General features: G+C 41.8%; 1 protein-coding gene across 2 annotated transcripts in view; it reads right to left on the bottom strand.

Moving 5' to 3' along the window:
* LOC309628301 (placenta-specific gene 8 protein-like) overlaps nucleotides 1-21,549 on the bottom strand; it is a 33,729-nt gene extending 12,180 nt beyond the window's left edge. The window contains exons 1-4 of one of the 2 annotated variants that reach the window (XM_082391223.1): nucleotides 21,308-21,549; nucleotides 18,438-19,281; nucleotides 2,587-2,715; nucleotides 894-1,018 (exon numbers count right to left, since the gene is read on the bottom strand). In XM_082391223.1, coding sequence (XP_082247349.1) covers nucleotides 894-1,018; nucleotides 2,587-2,686 — 225 coding nt within the window. In that variant the 5' untranslated portion in view covers nucleotides 2,687-2,715; nucleotides 18,438-19,281; nucleotides 21,308-21,549. The remainder of the gene's footprint in view (nucleotides 1-893; nucleotides 1,019-2,586; nucleotides 2,716-18,437; nucleotides 19,282-21,307) is intronic. The other variant, XM_082391224.1, reaches the window with a different exon arrangement.
* Nucleotides 21,550-25,096: the final 3,547 nt, after the last annotated feature.

The following is a 25,096-nucleotide window of genomic DNA, read 5'->3' as shown; positions in this document are numbered from 1 at the left end:
TGCACTGTGGTAATGTAAGAGAATGTCCTCGTTTTTCAGAAATACACACTGAAATAGAGATAACAGGGTATCACGTTTAGAACTTGCTCGCAAATGATTCAGAAAAAAATAGAATAGATACATAGATAGATAGAGGAAAGAGAAAAAATAAAGCAAATGTGGCAAATTTTTAATATTTGGGGAATCTGGGTGAAGCATATTCAGGAAGTCTTTGTACCATTTTTGCAAGTCTGAAATTATGTTAAATAAAAATCTCAAAAAAAAAAAAAAAGAATGTAAGCTCCATGAAGACAGCGATTTTGATTTCCTTTATTCACTGATGTGTCTTTAACACCTGTAATAGTACTTTGCATGTTCTATGTACTCAATAAATCCCTGTTGAATGAGTGAACTTCAGCTTACGACCTAACTACATTCTAGACGCTCAATAATCCCTTTTGAATGAATGAACACTGGTATATGAGTTACCAGTGAGGTAACTGTCTCACCAATGTGCCAGCTCTGAGGGGAGCTATCACACACCCTTTTTTTACCCAAGGCTTTCTAAGCAACTGTCACCCACCCTGCAGGGTCCTCTGTCTGACTCTGAGTAAAGCCAGGAGAGATTAAGGACTCTGTGCTGACCTCCATCCCTCACCTGCTCACCGCCAGCAACTTTTTCAGAGACATATCTATTGGTTCAATAAAAGATTTTATTATGAATATATTCCAAAGGATAGATAGCCACATGGTCTCTGTAAAGCACTTAAAAAATTTAGGTTGGTAGTGGAGAAAAGACTAGGGTCAAGTCATGAGGGTGAGGAAGGCAATCATGGACATCCAGTCAGACTGAAGGAAGGCCCTCGGGCTGTCCTGTCTGGGTTACTATTTCACAGTGGACATGGGTGACTCACCGAGATGCCGTATCGGGTCCGATACATGGTCCTCATGGCGACACTTGCTCCACACAGGCAGCATTCGTTCATGTCAGAGGCAATCTGACACGAAAGGCACAGGGGAAAGAAAGTCCCACAGAGGCCTGAGGGCAGGGTGAAATCACACAGAGGAATCAGTCAGGGTCATCGTGTGTTTGACTTAATCACACCGCTTTCAAAAAGATGCTCACTCAGGAAATGGCCTTAATGGACATTCAGAGAAAACACTGGGGTCCCCTGGCTCTTTATGTCTTGCTTCTGGACCCTACACTCCTGGAGGTGGGGAAAATTGACTTCTCATATGCCAGGTCAGATTTAATTACAAAATCTCCTGCCTTGCCGATCTGAGCACGTCCAAATTATTTCTTCCCTACCCTTGTTTACATTTGGATCATCCTTGAATAGGAAGTTTGTGGCGTCAGGAGGTCTGAGAAACCCTCTGAAAACTGTGGGAGGGTGTTTAGGGTCAGAAAACATTGAATGAAGAAATAATGGAAAAATGAGAAAAGCAGTAGGAAACAGATTCTAGATGGTTGTTCTGGCAAAGAATAGAGGCCTATTATTGTTATGAGGATTGAAGCAAGTAAAAGTTAAGGGGTATTGGCATCAAAAGCTTAAAAAGCGTACTGAAATTTCACTTTAAAGAGTCTGTATAAGACAAAAAAGGGCCTAAGAAAATAGCAACAAACAGGAAACTGTTCGCAAACATGCTGAGTACAAGTCTATTTTGAAAAGTTCTAGGGTAGAGTTTTGATATGACTGTACCCTACATGAGATAAGAAAGGTCTTGTTTTTTGATTGATGGCGTTAAGCAAAAGGCTATCTCCACTGAACTTGGAACTTCCATCATATACAAAAAAAAGAGGCTGTTTTTCAAGACAGTGGAAAGACCAGCCACACAGAGAATGTCTGCAACTCTTTCAGCAACAGACTCTGAAACAAGGAAATTGTCTTACACAAAAGTGTGTTGGGTAGTGTGAAGGAATTAAACGTCAGGAAAGCTAAAAACCTGAAAGCTTCCTGAAATGGAACAGCCACAAGAGTTACAAGAATACTGAAAACCAGAAACACAGACTCACCACTGTAGGGAAAGGAAGAGGTAGAGAGAAGACTGGAGAAACACATCAAGAACACAGGGATACTAAAGAGGTGAAAAATATAAAAAGAGGTGATTGATCTGGACAAGAGTCACAAACTCAAGCCCAGGCAAGTAAAAATGAATGAGTAAAATAGTTGGAAAAAACCCACAAAATAGCCAACAGTGGATGGTGGACATAAATATGGCAAACTGTAGAGTGATGGTCCCTTTGAATGGGTTTAGCTAATACTTGGTAGCAACTGACTTCTGCCAGTTGAGAATGAGGGATCCTCTTTTCAGATTTTCCAAATTTTTAAGAGAAGCTGGAAATCTAGATTGGAAAGTTAGATTTTTATGTGGGTTCTGATTTTTGTATGGTTCCTACTATTTGAAAATTAATACAGCAAGAGGGGTCATTATATACAGGGCAAACAAAACACATCCTGTGGCAAAATCTGCCCAGTGGTTCCACCTTGTGACCTCTGAGTTCTAGAATAAAACATGGATCCCTTGAGAGGATAAGCAAACAACTTTGTGATGTCAGCAACTGCACGACTGTTAGCCCAGGAGAAAGCAACAACGCTGTGCACTTACAAATCCCCATGTCATCACAGCAGTCAAACACGCCGGTTTGCCAGTCACTAACTGTCACACCTCCTGCGCCATATGTTGGCTGCAAAACAACTGGATTCATTTTTAAGACTAAGTTCAAGAAGGTACTGCCTGTGAAAACAAAACCAAAACAGTATTCAACACCTAACTGTATTGGATATAACGTAGATACCAATTCAGAAGACATTTCATTGCACCCCTCCGGCTTCGGGTCATTCACATTCAGCTAACTTAGCATAACATTTCCAGACTATTGCCAATATTTGAGAATTAAAAACATAAAGGAAAGAAAAACAACATAAAGGAGAGGGAATGAGGATTCCATTCTCAGGTTGTCTGGTTGTGTTGTTTTGTTTTTTTCCTTTTTCTCCTTTCACCAATCTCTCTTTTCATCAGCAATTTTCAAGACAACCATCCTGAACAATGTCTATTTTGCATTTGAAGTGTTTCTATTTAATAGTAATTATAATCAATGTTTACAAAGCTATTCCATTAGCTTTGTAACTAAGACATTGTCTTAGTTGCTCTGTAAGAGAACTCTGTGAGATAAAGTTCTTTACTTCTGCATAAAATTATTATTAAAACAGATGCTTCTAGCTAATGTCAGCATTAACTGCTTAATTATTAGTGGTGTCCTGATAGCTAAAGTTTACTTGGAAAAAGATTAATTTCCCTTTGTGAGGGTATCTCTGAAAAAAGAGGCTTCAAGTCCCACAGAAAAACCCAGTGGTTGTAAAACCAGTAGGAAGTAAGTGTCCCTCAAACAAAGTGGTGCCTATACTTCTCATATTTCATCCAGCAATCAAGTTCAGTCTTGTGAGTTGCTACCCCGTCAGAACTCTCAAGAGGGAAAATGTCTTCACTAAAATGATTTCACTAATGACTTCACTAAAATGATTCACTAAAATGATTTCACTAATGACTAATGTTAAAAATTTCTCCTTTCTTATTTCGAATCTAACCATAATGCTGTGCTCCGTAGTCCTGGTCCCTGGTCACTTTCAACACTTCCCTTGACTAGTTACAGGGCATCCCCCCACCCCTATTATCTCTCTGCTTTTGCTCCTTCAATATTCCTCCGCTATGTTGTCAGGAAAGGCCCCAGTCAAAGGTTCTACAACAAGGCTTCCCAATCCCTAGTGCTTGGTTAAAAATACAGATACTTGATTCCGATTCAGCAGCCTGGGGTGGACCCTGGGTGTGTAAAAATTTTAAGAGGTGATTCTGATACAGCCAGTTCTGGAGACCACTGTGTATATGTCATATCACTCTTCCTCAGTCCTTCCTAATCAGCCTTCTAAGCTCTTCACCTTGCTCTGCATTTCTTCCTGACTCATTTGTCTACTCTGAGATCCCTGACTGTTATCAGTTGATTCCCACCAACAGCCAACTCCCCATGAAGTGGAACTTCGTGGAATAACAAATGCCAGAGCACTTTGAACTGCCTTAGAAAGGTGCCTCAAATATTTATTATCAAGAACTTGCTTTATGACACAAAGAGAAAACCACCCCGATTGAGAAGGCTATATAATTATGGTCAAATCACACCAAGAATCATGTTTGAAACTGCAAACATTTAATAAATATAAATATTTAACTAGAATTAGAAGGTCTTTCTCCTTTCTGACTAACTGAGAGGGCAACAATGCCTTTGCTGATAATGCAGGAAAATATATTGCTATGTGGTGGTGCGGACTATTAACTGACAAGCTAAAGCAATAAAGGGCTGACCAGGTAGTCTTACAGCAGTGCCTGGCACACAGCAGATATGCAGTAGAATATTGTTGAAAGAATGAATTAGCAGAGAGGTGGTGGTTAGAAGTCATCAGAATGGATAGTATTCCCTCGTCTAATAGGTTGAATGTAAATTTGTGCTGGAGTAAGACACAAACTTTTCAGTTTTTGTATAGACGTGTTTTGTATTTCTCATTATAACGGAGTCTTTATGAATTAAACTATTCTCCATAGCAGTTATTGTCAACTGGTTTGTTTATAGATATTCTGTCTTAGGAAACCACTGTCATAATGTTAGCTAACATTTGTGATATGACTTATTTAAATACAAAACTTGCTTATAACTGACCAATTTTCCTTTTATTGTTTTAAACTTTAGTGTAAGAATCACTTGAGGGGGTTTTTAAGAATGATACATCCCTAGAAATTTGGATTTAATCTAATAGGTCTGGAAAGGGATTGAGGAATCTGTATGTTTAATAAGTACCCAAGTGCTTCTTAAGGGAGAGGGGTTAATAAAAAGTAAGAGTGGTGAAGGGGACCAGCTGTATTATTGCCTAATCTGACTGCTTTAACTCTAAATCATATTTGTTTGACTCCTTTCTCAGACTAATGATTCCTCTGAGAACCAAATCAAAAGGGGACAAGAAGAGAAAAGGATAATTCATTCAAAGTCTTTTTATCCAGCAAGCCTGGCTTCATTTTGGTATTGGGTATAGTTACAAAACCAGAGGGGGGGTATCAGAACTTTGAATAAGGAGGAGAAACTAAGAAGAGAACTCATGAGGTGGGAATCTCTAGTAGTGAAATTAAAGACCTAAAACTGCAGAGACACTTGCAAAGCACCGGATGGACAAGTATAATTCACAGAGGAAGTGGTCGTATTTAATTTCAATCAAAACAAGTCCGTTCTGTGAACCTCTTTGACCCCGTGGGAGGTGTAAGAGAAGCATCTGACTCAGGGCCCTGAGCTGGAGAAGTCCAAACATGCGATCTGGGAACAAGTTTTGTGTTTTTTGTTTTTTTTCCAAAGTAACAGAAGTAGAATTATCATTCGTTTTGGTGAAGTTGGAGAAGGCTGATTGGAGGGCATGGGATTCTTGTCTAGGCATAGATAGTAGACATTCTAGGCAGGGGAAATAATGTGAGGAAATGCACAGGGGAAAGAAAGAGGGTGGAATGCATGAAGAACAGTAAAGACATTAGCTTTTGGGAGCAGGAAGCAGGGTCGGAGTGTAGGGATAGAAATGCACGGCTGTACCTCAAGGTCTCCTTCCCACACCTGCAGCAGACATTTTCCACCCTCTGTGTGTCCTTGGACAAATAAACTAACTTCTCTGAGCCTCAGTTTTAACATCTTTAAAACGAGTATAATGTGACTTTCTTCTTTGAGTTGTCGTATTAATGTGATCAGACTATGTCTATGAAACACCGTGTTTCCTGTGTGTCAATGACCTGACATATGCACCACTGTGTCTGTTTTAAACTAAATGTTGCCAAGTAGCAGGGTCTATGCCTGATTTAATGGTACGGAAAAGCGCCTGGGAGCCCAGCACCCCGAGGCTAACGACACTGTGATGCTAGAACGATCAATGCCTTAGGAATCAGAAGGCTTGAATTGTAGTCACTGCTAGTATTGGGGAGGCTCAAATAAGATCATGTATGTGAAGACATTTTGAAATCTGCAAATCGCCGTATACGTGGGAGACAGGTGCCAGTGAAAGTTGATGGAAAAAATCTGCACGTGATATGTTGCCAATATCACAATGGCTTACACACGTATAGAGTGCTGTGCTTTTCATGTTTGATCTCTACTTAACATTGGTCTCTATTTAATATTCACTGCAGGCCAGAGCACTCAGGGAATTAAGGATGATAAGACCCTTTTTAATGCAGACAAGAAAACTGAGGCAAAGTGGTCAAGTGCCAAGGCCAAGGAAAGATCATGATTGCCAGGGCCAACCTCTTTGTAGAAGAGAAAATGAGGCTTGTCTCAAAGACTTAGTGTTGGTCCCACATCCTCTTCTTAGTCTCTCCAGGGAAAAGATATGGCGAGCACCTCGCAGGAAATGTTACAGGAACCGAAAGATGAGAAAGTGGAGAGCACGATCGAGTGGTTAGGTCATGGACTCTGGCCCTAGGCTCCAGCTCTCCCAGTGACTAGCTACATGGCCTTGGGCGAGTTACTTCACCTCTCTGTGCCTCAGTTTCCTCATCTGTGAAATGGGATATTAACAGTATCCAACTTACAAAGTTGTCACGAGGATTAAATGAGTTAAAATTTGAAAAGTCCTTCGAGTGATTCTTGGCAGAGGGTAAGTACTTCATGAATGTTAGTTAAATGAAAGAGAGTAGTACTTGGCTCTGGAGGGAAACACAATACTCCTCCCACCCCATACCTCCTTTACACCCCTAGGAATTGTAAGATGTGGGTAGTTCTCCCACAAGGCTACAGAAGAAAGGGAAAGAAACAGAAAATAGCCACATGTTCAGAGTGACAAAGTGGCAGGGCTGGGATTTGAACTCAGTTCTGCGGAGCTCCAAAGCCTTTATTCTTCTTTCCATTGAATTCTACCAATCAGGGACTATAAATCTTGGCCAGCAGAAATGAGCAAGCCTTGTTCAGGAATAAAAGGTAAACCTTCTCCTAGAATGTTCCTTCTCATGCAAATTTTTGGGACTACCGGAAGCTAGACAGCTTGTGACTAACCGCTTTCTTTTTATGTCCGTACGTACGTATGTATGTGTGTATGTATTTTTAATATCTTGAAACCAGTCAATAAAAGCTTGCCCAAGGGTTCACAATACATTTGTAGAGAACTGGTTCTCAACCAGAGATTACTTCAACTCCCAGGGGACATTTGGCAATGTCTGGAGACATTTTGGGTTGTTACAACTGGGGGTGAGGACTACCTAGGGGGTAGAGGCCAAGGATATTTCTAAACATCCTGAAAAGCACAGGGTTTTTTTTTTTTTTTTTTTAGAAAAGAATTTTCCATCACCAAATGTGAACTGGGCTGAGGTGAGAAACTGTGATTTAGAGAACATTTCCAACATCATGAAACAGGGGCATTGGGAGGGATTCTGAAGGCTATCTAGTGTAGTTTCCTAGCAGATACAGATGTCGTGTCTGCAGTAGGCCCGACGAACTGTCCTGGTGAGGAATGAAACCTTACACAACGCTTTTGAGTTAAAAAAATGTTCAAAGTGCAAGTGCTGGAACTCAGGGATCAGGACAGGAACCCCGTGCCCCCAAAGATTTGTTCACGTCCTGTCTGAAATGCCTCTTCTGTGTGGCAAGTCCTGCCGGGTACCCCACTGCCCCCAAACTTGCCTCTTCTCTCTTCCTTCTACTTATTGTTCCTCTGTTGACAGTTTAATCTCCCCAGTTCTATTGTTCTTTTCTTCTTTAAATAAACTTTTAATTGAAATGAACTATATATACAGTATAGAAATTGTAAACATGATTGATGAATTTTCACCAAGTGAACAATTCTTGTAACCACAACCTGATTCAAGAACTAGAAACTTACAGAACCCCAGAAGCCCTCCTTACTCTCAAAGGGCGTCTAACCCTCCACCCAGAGGCAACCTCTACCCTGTCTTCTAACACCAGAGAATCATTTTGCCTGTGTTTGAGACATATTTATTGAATTATATACATTATTTATTCTTCTATTCCTGGCGTCTTTTGCTCAAAATTATGATTGTGAGATTCAACCATATTGTGTGCCGCAAGAATGAATGTGTTCATTCATTCTCGTTGCTGTATAATATTCCATTGTATAGATATACCACAATTTATTTATCTGTGCTACCATTGTATTATTTCCAGTCTGGACTATTATCAATAGTACAGTACATACATTATGTATGTTCTTGTACATAACTTTAGGTGAACTATGTATGTATCTCTGTTGTGTCTATATCTAGGAGTGGAATTGCTGGGTCCTAGGGTTCATAGATAGTGCCAAACAGTATTCCAGAGTGGTGGTACCAATTTACACTCCCATCAGTAATGTATGAGAGTTCCAGTTGCTCCACATTCTAGCCAATACCTGCTAATTCCACTATCTTATTTACTCATAGATTGCTAAAGAATCTGGGAAGCAAGCACCTAGGTTTAAAATTGAGAAAAACAGAAATTATGGTTACATGATTAAATAGAGTTGCTGCATTTAGGGAAAAAACACAGGATATTCAGTTAAATTTGAATAATTATGTCCCAAGCATTATTTGAGATATACTGAAAAATTATTCATTCTTCATTTGAAATTCAAATTTAACTGGGCATCCTGTATTTTATCTGGAGCGTTGGGGGAATGATTTTGGTATGAGGTAATACCAATGTGGGGCAGTTACTGCTCCCTGCGTTTCCAGGAATGGGAAGAGGGGGAGGAAGCAAAAACAGCGGGCTTTCCAAGGTTGCCCTTCTCTCCACCCCCTTCCCCATAGGGTCCCAAGGCACACTAATGGCGGCAGTGATTTATTTGATTTCTATCTAAATTCTTTTAAGAACATTTCCTTTGGGAAAACACAATTGTTTATTCATGGATAGAGGAAGGAAAACTGAAATTTCTTGAGCAGTTGCTATTGCCAGTTTCCATGTTTGGCAATCTTAAGGCTGTTGGATTCTAGCCTTATAACAATCTTGCCTTCTATTTTGAAATCTGATACCAGGAGAAGTTAAGCAACTCAGGCTGGTTCAAAGCCAGACGAGCTAAAGCCAAAGTCAGAGCTCTTCCATTCTACCAAGTCTTCTGTCTTGTGGAAGGAGTTTCATTGACTAGCCCGGGTCCTGCTTGGGCTCTATTTCTCTCAGCCAGTCTGAGCTATCCTGATGGCATCGGGCGAGACCACTGCCTATCACTCACTTGGGCTTCCCAGGGCTCTTCATTCCCTCGATTTCCATCCCCTCCTTTCTCCTCTGTCCAACTCCTTCTGGCTTTCAGCTTCCTACCAGATAATTCCATGGGTTATATGCAACCCACTTCTGGGACAAGAAAGTAAAATAAAGTCAACTGAGAAAGGCCTGCTGTTGATCATTTTGAGCTTCTGCAGCATCTACATGCCGCAACAGGCCTGTCTTCTACTCCCAGGTCTGAGTCTGCATCTGGAGCAGGGAACGACCCACTCCATCCCTCCAGCTCCTGTGTGTCTCAAGCAGAATTCTGCAGCCTCTGCGTCACACTAGACCAGTTATGTTGTAAACCAGAAAATGCCATCCGCAAATATGCCTCGTTAGGATAACGGTTATTTTGAGCTGATTATTTTAAGAAACAGCAGACACAGGAGAAGACTGGAAAACAGAGTAGAAGTCACCCTTTAAGGTGACTAATTTATACTTATAAAGGAAACGTCCATTTATAAGGGTGTCTCCCTCTCCTACCAAGAAAAGAAGGATGATTGTAAATCACAAGAAACCCTTCAGTGGAGTTATTTTCTGCATAACAAACCTTACCCTTGTTTACCCAGCCACCTCCCCATAAATGGCTTATCCCCACCTTCTCTCTTTTGCCTTTAGCTGAAGATGGTATTTAAGCCTGAATTCTTATTTATTTATTTATTTATTTTGGCTGCACCTGGTCTTCGTTGCGGCATATGGGATCTAGTTCCCCAGCCAGGGATCTAACCTGGGCCCCCTGCATTGGGAGCTTGGAGTCCTACCCACTGGACCACCAGGGAAGTCCCTAAGCCTGAATTCTAAGACACCTCTGAGAGTTAACAGTTTTCCCTGGATATCTCCCATGTATATGAGATACACGTGTTAATAAACTTCTGCTTTTCTCTTCTTTATCTTCTGTTACAGGGGCCGAGGACATAGAAGGGTAGAGGGAAAATTATTTTTCTTCCCCTACAATGTCATTTCTAAAATTTTAGCCAAAACAATACAAACTTTCAGTTATCAGGAAATTAAAAGATGATTTCGTAGAGTTGAAGGTATGGCATTTCCTAATTTAAACTAAATCATTTCTATAAACAAAAAGCCTCTGGTCACCCACTGGGGGGTGGGAGGAGGGCTTCCTGCCCAACCTAGGAAAGCCCCCATGTAGCCCACAGCTGAGGAAATGGTCCCTTCTTTTCTATAGACTGGGAGTAAAGAAAGAAGATTAGTCACTCATCTGTATCTGGCTTCCATCCGCCTGCAGCCTTGTCCCCCAGAAACATTCAGATCCTGCACCTATCAAGGAATCCCCTTTCTTGATCTTCTCCAGCACCCAGACACTCCACAGCAGGCCTGCCTTTTTAGTCCCTGGGTCTGAGTCTGCACCTGGAGCCAATTATCTGGATCTCATACAGAATTCGGTATTGTCTGTATGCCAATAGGATTCTGCCTAATGTACCACCGATTATGTCATTTCTGAAATTTTCATCAAAACAATGAAAACTCTCAGTTATAAGGAAATTTTAAAAGATTATGCATAATTGAAGGTATGGCATTTTCTAATGGAAACTAAATTACTTTTATTTAAAAAAATGCCACTCAAAACCATTTCCCCTCATGGTTAAAATGGTGCTCATGCCTGATAATGCTTAAATGAGGAGCCCTCTTGTATTTTTGATAGTGCAAGACTGGGAACTTTTCGGACACCAGGAGAGTCCAGTAACCCTCCTTTCATCAAGAAAGTGAAGGGGACTTGGCTCACCAAAGTGTGCAATTTGGGGAGAGGGTAGGGGATAAGGAGCACATGATACATGTGCTCCCACTGTCATTCTACCATCACTAATCTCTCTGGGGACCTAATTCATTAAGCTTCTTCTCTACTTTGATCTTATAATTTGTTAAGGGGTGTCGGGCACACACGGTTCTAGGGAAAGACTGCCTTTGCACACCCGCACCCTGTAAGCCTGCCCTCAGAAGCTCTTCACAACTTGACCGACCCTGTTTTCCCAGTCCTTCCCTGACCATGTCCTTCCCATATCCAGTCAGATTCCTCACTGCTCTGCAAACTTTCCATCTGTGCTGTTCCTGCTGTGAATTCTTGCCTTCACTTTCCCCATCGACCTGTCAACATCTCATCTCAAATGCCACCTCCTCCATGAAGCCATTCCAAATCCTCCAAGTTGGCTTTGCCTCTCTCCCTCCTTTGAACTTGCTTAACCCTTTGGTGGTGTGGTGAAGAGCCCACTGGACTTGGGTCAGGATACTGGGCTCTAACCATAGCATCAATACTTGGCTATCTCCATGCCTTTTCTGTAAATGACAATGATAGTATCTTCACTTCCTCCTTCCCACAGTCATTAAGAAAGCTACAGGAAGTTATAGTAACTTCTCTTCACTTCCTCCTTTCCACAGTCATTAAGAAAGCTACAGGGAGTTATAGTAACTTTGGATATGAGATATCTGTAATTATGTGCATTCTGAGAACTTAAGTTTTCTTTCCCTTTTTTTTTTGGCTTTTCTGAGGGTGGTCACTGGGCTTCAATGATCTTGGTTTTTCCCAAAGACAGTGGCCTTCACATAGCCTAGAAACTACTAAGTGCTTGATGGGGTTCAGGACCAGCTACCCTAAAATGTGGCATCTTGGCATATTGAATATCTTAAGCTGAAGGAGTTTGAGAAAATGGCAAAAGCAGGAAGGTCTCTCCCTTCACCTGTCTTCCCTGAAAGCAGGAGATAAGTGTCTCATGTGAAAGGTAACCTCCCTGTACCAGAAGGAAGGCAGACACCTTATCACCAGAGATGGAATTTAGGGTCAAGAATAAACAAACCTTGGGACATCCCTGGTGGTCCAGTGGTAAAGAATCTGCCTTACAATGCAGGGGACGCGGGTTCCATCCTTGGTTAGGGAACTAGGATCCCACATGCCGTGGGGCAACTAAGCCTGCGCGCCACAACTACTGAGCCCAGACGCCCTGGAACCTGCACGCCACAACTAGAGAGAAGCCCACATACCACAACGAAAGATCCCGCGTGCCTCAATGAAGTTCCCGCTTGCCGAAACTAAGACCCGACGCAGCCAAAGATAAATAAATAAATAATAAATAAATTAAAAAAAAAAAAAAAAAGAGTAAACAAACCTTGTTACTTTTTCACCATTTAGTACCCCTAGAGCAAACCCCCTTGTCTTGTCAATTCTTCACAAGTTTACTGTTTCTTTGTCTAAAAGTATGAAAGTTTCCCCTCTGGTCACTTCTTTGGGTCTTCAATTCTCTTACGAAAGTCCCCATGTACATATGTAAAAATTTAATAAAATTTGTATGCATTTCTCCTGTCAAACTGTCTTAGTTTAATTTTCAGACCCAGCCAGGGATCCTAAGAGGGTGGAGGAAAACGTTTCCTCCCCTACATGTTCAATATCAGATTATTTATTCATTTAAACTAGTGAGTTTCAATCAGGGGTGATTTTGCCCACAGGGGGCATTTGGTAATGCCTGGTGACATTTTGGTTGTCACAACTCGGGGTAGGGGGACAACTGCTATTGGCACGTAGTAGGTAGAGGCCAAGGATGCCTCCGCTCCCTCCTCCTCCCCCCTGCCCCCCATTCCCACCAACAAGGAACTATTTGGCCCAATAGTATCAAGGCTGAGAAATTCTGATTCATACTCTTGTCCTGTTTTTTTAAAAGATTTGAGCAGTTTACAAGCTTATATACATAACAAGACACAAAAACGAAGAAATCAGGGAAAATAAAACCTGGAGTAAATTTGGTGCTTGCTCTAAGGTTCCTGTACAGTGTTCAACATGGGCTGCAAATTAGACTCTGAGATTCCTACTGAGGTAGGAGATAGATGGGCCCCTGGGCTGGACAGCTGGTGTCTGTCACGTGGAGTAAAATTAAAGCTTTGTTCTGCCCCAGACACTCTAAGGACAAAGCTAGTGGCAGAAGCTGAGCTCTGCTGAAGCAAAGAGATAAGATGACCACTCCTGAGGTCAGGAAAACTTCCCTTTCTGCACATGCGCAGGAAGGCTCCTTGGGGGTCAAAAAGGTAGGTGGCACCACCCGATAAAAAGTGTGGACATGCACCCACAGGCCTCTGCAGTGGGATCCATCTTAGCAAAAATTTGCACACACATGTTGGGGAGCATCCTAGGACCAGTCAGGTGTGAACAAAGAAGCAAGATAATTGGCCAAATGTAAACAAAGACCGGGAAGGACTGTCTTATAGAAGGGAGTTAAATCACCTTTTCACTACGCTCTTCGTTCAGGACGCCTGCACTGCTCTCTGGGTGTGTATTTCTGTAGCTTCTGACTTACTGCGCTCCTCCTCGTTAGAGAGGATACCCATACCCTTTCTCTCTGGGTATGTATTTCTGCCTTGCTTCTGATTTAAATAAGTAAACTGTTTCTCTGTGTGCTCTGCCACATGTTACGCTGTGTCTCTAATAATAAACTTTGTACCTGTTTTTTACAGTTTTTGCCTCCTTGAAACATTCTTGCTTTCAAACAGGGGAAAGAGCTAGGGCCACCTTGCTTCTAGCCTCTAGCCCCTGGTGGTCTAGCAGTTAGGATTCCTGGTTTCCGTCCAGGCTACCCAGGTTCAATTCCTCGCAGGGGACTAAGATCTCTCTTCCGGAGGGAGGGCTGACTGCTGTCCCTCTGAGATCACTACCAGGCAAAGCAAAGAGGGAACATAAACATTTAGGAGATTGATCATGTCCATAAAATGAAAACAGATTGAGACCTAGAGAAATTTCTCATCAAGCTCCTCAAAAAGGAGATTATTTGTGACATGCAGTGGCTAAAGCCTTTATCAGTATCTCTAAAATAAACAGAACAATGACTTTCCCAAACCTATACCCTAATATAGGGTTACAGCACAATGCTAGGGTAGAATCACTGAAAGCAATCACCGAGAAGCTAAAATGATCCCATCTAAGTATTTACCCCTCTGATAATATGGGATGATTCAAGATTAAAAATCAGATTTTTTAGATTGTTCAGTGAAACACATGGATGCATATTCTTTCATAAACTTCCGTGAATAGTATTTTCACCAGCTGGGGCCTGATAAGATTTGGGCAGAAGTGAGGCTTAATTAGAAGCCTCTGGCAAGAACCTGAGTTCAGATTCCCAACTAGGGTTGCTTATTATACATAGCAACAGGTACACAGAAGGAAAGGTGTATAAGGCAAATGCATTGTTATAAAAATTAAAAGATGCAACCAGGACATGTACCTGAATAAAAGGCCATCCTAGTGTAGCATGGAGGTGAGCTAATGGCCATCCTAATTCAACACGGAGATAAGCCAAAGGCATGGCTGCAGAAAAGTCTGTGTTTTTCTCAGAAACCCATTCTAAAACTGCTTTAGCAAGTGACCAGTGGGGACGCTTAGAAAGGAGACTTGGCTGACACAGAGTAACCCCGGTATTTAAATACCCATTTAAAACAAGCTGATGGTGTTCTGTTAAGCAGTACATCTTGTGCACGAACCAGTGAATCATATCTGACTGTATGACTGATCAAAGTCCCAAGTTCTACGCCCTAGAGCTGGAAAACTTTTATATCAGGTGTTACCAAAACCCACCCATTCTGACAATAGAAGAAAGCAGTAAAATGCCCGTGGAGTCTAATTCTAAGTAATGTAACTTCCTGGTCAATGTTATGAAGACAGAAAAATTACAATATGGAACCTTAGATTATGTAATGAGTTGACCTGTTAAAAATACCAACCACTTGGCTCCATCCTGATTCTGGCCCATTGGTCTGGCCTTGGAATTGATATTTTTAATGCTTCCCAGGTGATTCCAAGGTTCAGGGAGGGTTGAGAATTAAATTATTATAATTATTAAAGGAAGTCTATCCAAAATGATGATTTGAGTATTGAAGTAGTGGAGCTTAAGCCTTTTTTCTTCTTTTTAATAAATTTATTTATTTATTTATTATTTATTTTTGCCTGCGTTGGGTCTTTGTTGCTGCGCGCGGGCTTTCTCTAGTTGTGGCAAGTGGGGGCTACTCTTTGTTGTGGTGCGCGGGCTTCTCATTGCAGTGGCTTCTCATGTTGCGGAGCTCGGGCTCTAGGCGCGCGGGCTTCAGTAGTTGTGAAGCATGGGCTCAGCCACTCCGTGGCATGTGGGATCTTCCCAGACCAGGGCTCGAACCCGTGTCCCCTACGTTGGCAGGGGGACGCCTAACCACTGTGCCACCAGGGAAGCCCGTGGAGCTTAAGTCTTTTACACAAAAATAAAACACACATTTCCCCTCTAATTTCAAATTTCCCCTCCCACTTAATTTTCACCCCAAATGTGTATAATTTTAAAAACTTAGCTCAACTAATATGATCAATGAAGACATGTCTAAAAATCACAAAAGTGTCAAAAGAAAAAAATTTCTATTAAATCCAGCATACAGAGTTAACCACTATTGACATCTGTGATTATATCCTTCCATTTAATCTAACAAAAAATTTTTTGTGTGCGGGAACACATTTTAATGAACATACCAAATGTGGCAATAAAACCATTTATCCTACAGTGAAGAGAAGGCTGCTTCTCTTTCTGTTATAACTGGGGAGCAAGCATTTATCTCTTTCAGAAGTGGGATCCAATCATTGTGCTCTAGCTCAGAATTATTATCTAATTAGTTAAGACCTCTACCATGACTCCTGAGTTGGTGTAAAGGAGCAGAAAGAGACTTTCCAAGAAAGAGTTTAATTTGAGTTCTTCCAGCTCATCCCACAGTTTATTTCTGTTTGCAGAATTAAAGGTTGAAATATTATTGGTTGAGTGAATGAATCTTGGAGTTACCTTTGAATTCTCAATTCATATGCAGCTATGGAAACTCTCAACTAAAATCATATTCCTCACTTAGGCAATTATTTATCTCCCCAGACTCATATCTTGCCTTTATTCTGTTTCTCTCTTCACATCTTTCTTAGAACACTTTGTCTCCAATAGGAGCTCAGCAGGGGGGAATCCCAAAAAGAGAAGAGGGTATCACCAGCTCCTGGACTTGCAGAGAGCTTGGCTCTACCCATGCCTGGCATATCTAGTATCTGGTCATAGCAGTATAGCAATCCTGCAATTGTCTCAGATTTAATATCTAGGCTAAAAGAACTAGAAGACCTATGATGTACAGGACTGTATTTTAAATCTTGCTGCAACTCAGTTTTGAATTGGAATCATCTGTCCTTTGAATCATGGGGTTGAAGATCACTTACCTGGTAAAAGACAGCTAATAGCTGCATCCACTTCAGCACAAACATCTTGAAGGGACTTAGTTGATTTTTTTAGAAAACTTTTTTGGTAAACAGTCAACTTTGTTAAATAATTTTAGATTTTGTACTATTTGCGAGGGATGGGGTGGAAGAGCCCCCCATCCCACCCAATGCCAACAACTTGTACTGGTGATGGAAGTAAAGAGGGTTAAGATGGTGCTGGTCCTTAGCCATAAAATCAAAGGTCAGAAGTTACAGAATGGTGAATTTGGGTGGTGTCTGTAATCCGTAACTTGAGCCAGTCCCATCCAATACTTTCTAAGAAGATAACAAAACCATTTGTGAGTGCTCTAGTCAGTATAAACGGATCTCAAAACTTCAGTGAAAATACAATTACCTGGTGGCCATGAAACGCTTAAATGCTGACAAATTTAATTCAGGAAAAAAGCAGCAGCCTATACAAACACTTAATTATAAAATATTTTTTTCTCCCCAAAGCCTCTAGATGTATTTTTCCAGAGCATGATCTATGCGCTAAGAGGGGCAGCCATTAAAAGCACATACATTTATCTCCGTTTTCATCCCCCCTCTCCCCCGCCCATCCCCATAACACCCAAATGAGTTTGAAAGTAGTGTTAAGTGCTAATTTCTCAATAAAACTGATGGCTAACCAATGGTGCTTGCTCAGTCCTTCTGGATTCCTCTGCATTTTGCTAATGCATTCAAGTGCATTGGGGTTGTTCTTAGGGTTGATTGCTTTGCAAGAGGTAAACTAAGCACATCCTTAAGGCACCAATAAAGTTGGGGCAATAAAATGAAATGAAATAGTGAAAACTTTGAGGGAAATCATCACAATTACATCAGACTTCTTTACATATGGAGGGGTGTGCATGTAGCACACCACACATTTTCAGTGTGTTTAAGGCCTCTCAAGATGCCTGTCTGGTCCTGGTTATATTTTAAGGTCAGTTGTTTTCGGGTCCCTCACCTCTACTGGAGTCTGAGCACAATGGGTCCTAGCCACTCATCTTTTTATCCTAACACAGTGCCTGGAGCAGAGTAAAGGTTCAATAATGAGTGTTTAAAAAAAATAAATGAATGAACAAATGTATGAATACAGAAACTGTTATGTCCCATACACACAATTTCAAAATCTCTAGACTATACACCTATCTAGATGTCAGAAATACCACCTCCCAAACTGCACATGCCTTTTATCCACCATCTTTAAGAAATGTGTTTGCCTTAGGGACCTGGAAGTAAGAGGGAGAAAAAAACCTTCTTTGTTCTCCTTTCTTTAAATCATACAAGTGAGAAAAGCTAATCATTCCCTTAACAGTGAAAATACTGAGATCTGCCTTGGTAATACTGCCCATAATAACAACGATACAAATCAGGACAGGCGACAAGTGGCCAGATTGTGATGATCTCAAAAAATTGTTTTTGTTATATAAAAACAGAGACATTTAGAATTAACTTCAGACAATAAAATAATAATAAACCTCAAAATGACTGAAGCAGACGTCGTGTCCCCCTGCCCCACACTAGCAAAAGTAATTCCAACAGCAAATCTTGAAACCAGCTACAAACTAAACAAGTTTCTAGAAGGAATTTTAGAATATTCTGCTTAAACACACCAGTCTTAATGATGATACGATAATTTCTTCTTTCATGTCTAAGAACATTTTTTTCTCTTAAAAAATGTACCTTCATTTTAAAGAAACTGTCATGATATACGCAGGCTCTAATGAATCACCACTGTCTAATTTAATTTAAAAGACAATTACATGTTGCAGACATGTGGGTTTTAACAAAAATTCACCGAAGCAAATGATTAATACCTATTATTCAATTCTGCCTTGTGTTAGTTACCCGTGGTAAGATTTTACTGGCTCCAGAATTTGTTACTTTTAGAATAATTTTTTTTTTTCTTTTGAAGGAGGACGAAAGAGAAAGACAAGAGGTTTGCAGCACTGAAGTTATTGCAACAATACTTACCACACGCAAGTTAACTTGAGAGGACTGCAGCTCACACCAGCCCGGAGAAGCATCTGGGAACATCGTTTTGTTGCTGCAGATATGGCTGTAATCAGCAAGGGTGGGGTTCGGGTGTGGAAAGTTAGGAGGTGGGATTGGAGGAAAGAAACCATGACCTGCCTGTCTTTACTGCCTGGTGCGGGTCACTGTTTCTCTGTTTCAGAAAGCGGACACTCCATTTTTACCTTTTTCCGTTTATTTTATGTGACATTTGCCTGACAACACTGCCCCCTTAGAGGGCAAGATTTATTTATGATTGGGCAACAACACATTTTATGAGGGTCCAAGGCTTGTTTATTTATTTAGGATTTCTATGATTCATCTACTTCCTAAGGCACTTAAGGGTCTTGAAACACGTTTAAAAGTAAGCATTGGGCAGCTGGTCTTAAGACTCAAAAAATGCCAAAGACATAATTGACCTTCCTTCTTTTTTTTTTTTTTTAAAGCATTTCTTAATTTAAAAAAAAATTATTTATTTTTGGCTGCACTAGGTCTTCGTTGCTGTGCACGGGTTTTCTCTAGTTGCGGCGAGCGGTGTGCGGGCTTCTCGTTGTGGTGGCTTCTCTTGTTGCAGAGCACGGGCTCTAGGCGCGCGGGCTTCAGTAGTTACTGCTCGCGGGCTCTAGAGCGCAGGCTCAGTAGTTGTGGTGCGCAGGCTTAGTTGCTCCGCGGCATCTTCCCGGACCAGGGCTCGAACCCGTGTCCCCTGCATTGGCAGGTGGATTCTTAACCACTGCGCCACCAGGGAAGCCCCTTGACATTTCTTCTTGTCAGGTTGTTGAGACTTGTGTTCTAAGCTAAAGCGCTGTATGGCAGGGGGGGAGACAAGGGAAGATATTGAAGGTTAGTGGGGCAGAGTGGGACATGGTCAGTGGCATTTTGGAGCCACCTATCTGGTGCCAGTGTGGAGCCTGGATTCTAGAAGGTAAGACTGTCAGTGGTCAGGGAGACCACTGCAGGGACAATTTCGTAGACAGGGAAGGATGCAGAGGGCCTGAGCAGGGATGGAAAGCAAAAGCGTGGCTTTAACAGAAAATCATAACAGGAATGGGCAGTTCTTAGGGATTGGGCATAGGGATGGGAGGGGGAATGAATCACTTCATGAATCAGAAGATAGGTACATACATACACAATACTGTATATAAAAACCTCAATTGTTTCCAGGTTGCTGACTAAAAATTTGTTACTTTAGCAGAGGTTAAGATGTCCTTCATCCTTCTTGGTGTGACTCTGATAAGTTTTATTTTCTTTCACGATGTTTGTGCATAAAACATGAATGAGTCACATCACTGAAACTGTTTTATGCTCTCCTTGGTTAGATGTGTGTACAGAGGGAGTTGTTCTTCAAGGTGGAGGATAAGGGGGGCAGGGATACCTGGGTGCTGACTTATTTCAGAGGACCATTTGCCTAGTCTATCAATATTCACACAAACCACTGAGTAGAAAACCCAATTATCAGCATAATCCGTGCTATCTTACTGCAGGAGACGGGAGTGTGAGTTATAACCACTGCATATATAGGCCACTAAACCAAAAAAGAGGTGATGCCATCCCTGTCCTGGGAGAGCTCCTGACCTGGGAAATGAGACAAACCATATGGCCTGTAGAGGAAATATCCTTAGGATCTTACAAAGCAGGAGGTCATCAAGTTCCAGGCCACTTATTGTGTGACTCTTGGGCAAATCTCTTAATAAAAAAGGTTGTGATATATTGAGTCTCTAGTATGTGCTGAGCACAAAATCACTTCAACGAATGTGTCATCTATCTTCATCATTAGACAGTCATAGCACCTGTGGTTGTTACTAGCCTCATAATAAAAATAAGGAAACTGAGCCCAGAGAAGTTAAGTAGCTTGCCCCAGGGCCCTACAGCAGCTAATTTGGGAATGGGGGAACTGTGAACCCAGGCTAATCTGACATAAAAGCCCATATTTTCCCACTACAGCTCTCAACTATTAAATGGTGGTGAAAACATCCATATCACAGGACCATGGTGAGGATTAAACGAGGTAATACGGGAGAACCCAGATACACGGAAGATATGCAGTAGAGTCGTGTGTTCCCTCCCCTGTCACCCCTGCTCTTCCTCAGGAAGAGGCTCTGATTTTTAGGTTCTTCCAGAGCCTGCTGGGTACCCCTCTCCTCCACAGTAGGGGATCTCACCTGCCTCATTCCCCAGCTGGACGCTGTGAGCCCTTTGAAGGACAGGTGGTGGCCTCTGTCATTAACATGACTTTAAAGCTGAGGCCAAGCCAGACACAGGCGTGAGAGAAAGTCAGGGACCGGTGGTATCACATTAAAATGTCTTTGTAGAGTTATGGTCTAAGCCAGCTACATAAGAATAGGAAAAGAATCATTCGGGGATCAGTGGAATTCTATCAAAAGGAGAAGGATCCAGGGTTTGGGGACTTTACCCATTCTGCCCATTTATACCAATCAAGTGTTTTAAAAGGGGCCCACCAGGTGATCTGTGATTGGAGTGAAATCAGACCCCCCCAGGTCCTATGTTCTAGTCTCTGGTTCTTTTATTCATTCACTCAACAAACATATATATATAGAGAGAGAGACAGAGAGACAGAGTACTTGCTATACATCAGGCCTATGTGAGATACTAGGGATACAACGGCAACAAACAGCTTTCCTGCTCTCAAGATGCCTGTTCGGTTTCATTCTAATAAAGGAGAAAGATGAGGAAAACACATGCAAACACAAACAAACCCCACGTCAACATACAAGTGAATAAAATAGTTGCATGTTGTTCTAAGGGTTGGGAAGAGAGTCGTCAAGGGGCTGAGGTTCTGAATAAGGTGGTGGTGGGAACGCAGGACCTACCTTAGGCAGGGTGGGCAGGAGAGGCCTCCCTGAAGCAGACGTCCAAGGAAGAGCAGGTGCTGGCTCTGTAGAGACAGGTGGGAGGAGTGTCCCGGTCGAGGGCAAGAGTCCCAGTGTGAGCTCAGCAGATTTGAGGAACTGAAAGGAGACATCTGTCGGAGAAGCAATAAGCATTCTAACGGACTATGTGAGGAATGGTGGCAGAAAGAGTTTTATAGGACTATTCAGGAAAGACTCCATGAAGAAATATATATATATATATATATATATATATATATATATTTTTTTTTTTTTTTTTTTTTTTAATTTTTGGCTGTGTTGGGTCTTCGTTTCTGTGCGAGGGCTTTCTCTAGTTGCGGCGAGCGGGGGCCACTCTTCATCGCGGTGCGCGGGCCTCTCACTATCGCGGCCTCTCTTGTTGCGGAGCACAGGCTCCAGACGCACAGGCTCAGTAGTTGTGGCTCACAGGCCTAGTTGCTCCGCAGCATGTAGGATCTTCCCAGACCAGGGCTCGAACCCGTGTCCCCTGCATTGGCAGGCAGATTCTCAACCACTGCGCCACCAGGGAAGCCCAAGAACTATATTTTTAAGGAGACTGATGAACTGGCGTGTGTGTGTGTGTGTGTGTGTGTGTGTGTGCATGTGCGAATTCCAGCTGAGAAAATCACCAGGCCATTTGTTTGTCTTTTTTTTTTTTTTCAAAGTCTTTACTGAATTTGTTACAATATTGCTTCTGTTTTATGTTTTGGTTTTTTGGCCACGAGGCATGTGGGATCTTAGCTCCCTGACCAGGGATCAAACCTGCACCCCCTGCATTGGAAGGCAAAGTCTTAAACACTGGACTGCCAGGGAAGCCCCTTGTTTGTCTTTTTATGATTGAAAGATGCGGCATGGCCACAACCTAGCTGGTGTTGCTCTTTTCTTTGCAGACAGGCTCCACAAAGTTTGGGGCTGAGAATGGGTAGATTTAGTGGTTGATGACCAATTCCCTGAGAAAAGTGATCAGGTTGGGTGTGTGTGACTCCTGATATTGACTAGACTGCTTTAGAGAGGGTCATTGCTGCTTTCAAAAAGGACTAAGTAGCCACTGGCCTGTGTCATGTGCGCACTGCCTGGGGTGGAGTTCTGTAGATATTGCTCCTGGGGTTAGTCATTCAGTAAATGTTATCAAGACAGTATGGCATAGTGGTGCCAAGTGTGGCCTCTGGAGTTGGAATCACCACCCCTGGCTCACTGTGTGACCTTGGACTAGTTAGTCACCATCTCTGTGCTTCGAATTCCTCATAGAGTTACTGTCAGGATTAAAAAGTGAACATGGGGCTTCCCTGGTGGTGCAGTGGTTAAGAATCTACCTGCCAATGCAGGGGACATGGGTTCGAGCCCTGGTCTGGGAAGATCCCACATGTCATGGAGCAACTAAGCCCGTGCACCACAACTACTGAGCCTGTGCTCTAGAGCCCACGAGCCACAATTACCGAAGCCCACGTGCCTAGAGCCCATGCTCCGCAACAAGAGAAGCCACCGCAATGAGAAGCCCGTGCTCCGCAGTGAAGAGTAGCCCCCGCTCGCCGCAACTAGAGAAAGCCCGCTCGCAGCAACAAAGACCCAGCGCAGCCAAAAATAATAATAAATAAATAATAAATAAATAAATTTATTAAAAAATAAAGTGAACATGTCCTAGCAGTCTATAAGTACGTGATAGGTACTCAGCAAATACTGCTCTTTTTTTTTGTTTTTTTTCCTCCCTTGAGTTAAGGATGCGGGAAAAAGGAATCATAATGAAAAGAAGTTGAGGAAGTATTGGATAGAATCTGCAGACTTGCTATATGGAATGTAGACAGTGAGAGGGAAAAATTGAAATGGGTCTCAAGTTTCTAGCTTGGCATACTGCTTGACCATTGTATCATTTGACTCTTTCTGACTCCAGTCACAGAATATTAGGCAAAAAAAGGGATTTATTGCCTCACGTCTGAAAAATCCTGGGTACAACCAGCTTTGGGACCCAGGCTCAATCCTGTGATCCGGCCCAGTGATCTTGGCTCTGCTCTGCTTCATGCCGACTTCATTCCTTCTCAGACTTCGTGTGCCCTATAGTGGCACAGGGGCTGCCAACAGCTCCAGGCTTGTCCTCCCAGATGCTGTATAATAAATAGGTAAAGAATAACAATAGTTAACACCCACATTTTCTTTTTTTTTTAATTTTTAGCAAAACTTTTTACTCTCACTTTTTTAAAATTAGTCATCCGTTTTATACACATCAGTGTATACATGTCAATCGCAATCTCCCAATTCATCACACCACCACCCCCACCACCCCCACCACTCCCGCGGCTTTCCCCCCTTGGTTTCCATACGTTTGTTCTCTGCATCTGTGTCTCAATTTCTGCCCTGTAAACCAGTTCATCTGTAGCATTTTTCTAGATTCCAAATATATGCGTTAATATATGATATTTGTTTTTCTCTTTCTGACTTACTTCACTCTGTATTACAGTTTCTAGATCCATCCACGTCTCTACAAAAGATCCAATTTCATTCCTTTTTATGGCTGAGTAATATTCCATTGTATATATGTACCACAACTTCTTTATCCATTCGTCTGTCGATGGGTATTTAGGTTGCTTCCATGACCTGGTTATTGTAAATAGTGCTGCAGTGAACATTGAGGTGCATGTGTCTTTCTGAATTATGGTTTTCTCTGGGTATATGCCCAGTAGTGGGATTGCTGGGTCGTATGGTAGTTCTATTTTTAGTTTTTAAAGGAACCTCCATACTGTTCTCCATTGTGGCTGTATCAATTTACATTCCCACCAACAGGGCAAGAGGGTTCCCTTTTCTCCACACCCTCTCCAGCATTTGTTGTTCATAGATTTTCTGAAGATGCCCATTCTAACCGAACACCCATATTTTCTTACATAATAGGCAACTGCTCTAACTTTTTACATATATTGACACTTGCAATTTTCACAAGAATGAGGTAGGTAAGAAAACTGGGGCAGATTAAGTACTAGCTCAAAGTTAAAATAAGAGACAGAGCCAGGATCTGAGCCCAGGTGGTCTGGTTTCCAAGTCTGCGCTCTCAGGTGCCTCTTCTGAAAGACAGCCGCCCTCTTTTTGATTCTGGTTGCAGTGCATTAGTTCTGTTTGGGTACCTAAGGCTAGGAGAAGGTGATGTTTAATTGTCAAGGCTGTAGTAACATGCCCATCCTGAAGTAGGCATGAGGAAACACCATCCAGAGCTCCTGGGCTGGAAGCGAGGGAGGGATGGTCCAGCAAAAGGATATCTGGATACTCTCTTCAGAACAAACAACAGAACAAGAGCTTTCTATCACAATTGAGATAGAAAATAAAGAAGAAGAAAGAGTTTTAGGGGGGAAATGATGAACTCAGTGTTAGAATGCTAAAGTTTGAAGTATAGAAATACATCAGTGTGAAGATGTGGCTCACTGGACGTATTGATTCATACTTGAAACAAGGTGATAATAAAAGCGTGAAAATAAAATGATAGGCAGAGAAATACTAGACAAGTGAAAAACGAATGAAAACAGGAGCGGTAACATTAATATCAGATACGATGGAACTGCAGAGGCTAAAAGCATTTAGAGTATGAAGAACATTCTTATATAGTGATAAAAGACAAACAATAAAGAAGATGTAGCAGTCATAAAGTAGACATCAAAGGACTTAGAAGCTAAATACATGTAGGCAAGGAAAACTTGATAAATACGCAATTATAATGAGAGATTTCAAAATACCTCTCACAATTAGCCAGAATTAATAGTTTAAAAAAAA

This window comes from Balaenoptera borealis, assembly GCF_965194805.1.
Source record: "Balaenoptera borealis genome assembly, chromosome: 4".
Taxonomy (NCBI): Eukaryota; Metazoa; Chordata; class Mammalia; order Artiodactyla; family Balaenopteridae; genus Balaenoptera; species Balaenoptera borealis.
Note: the sequence above shows the minus strand (reverse complement) of the source record. Positions and strands in the feature narration are given on the sequence as shown.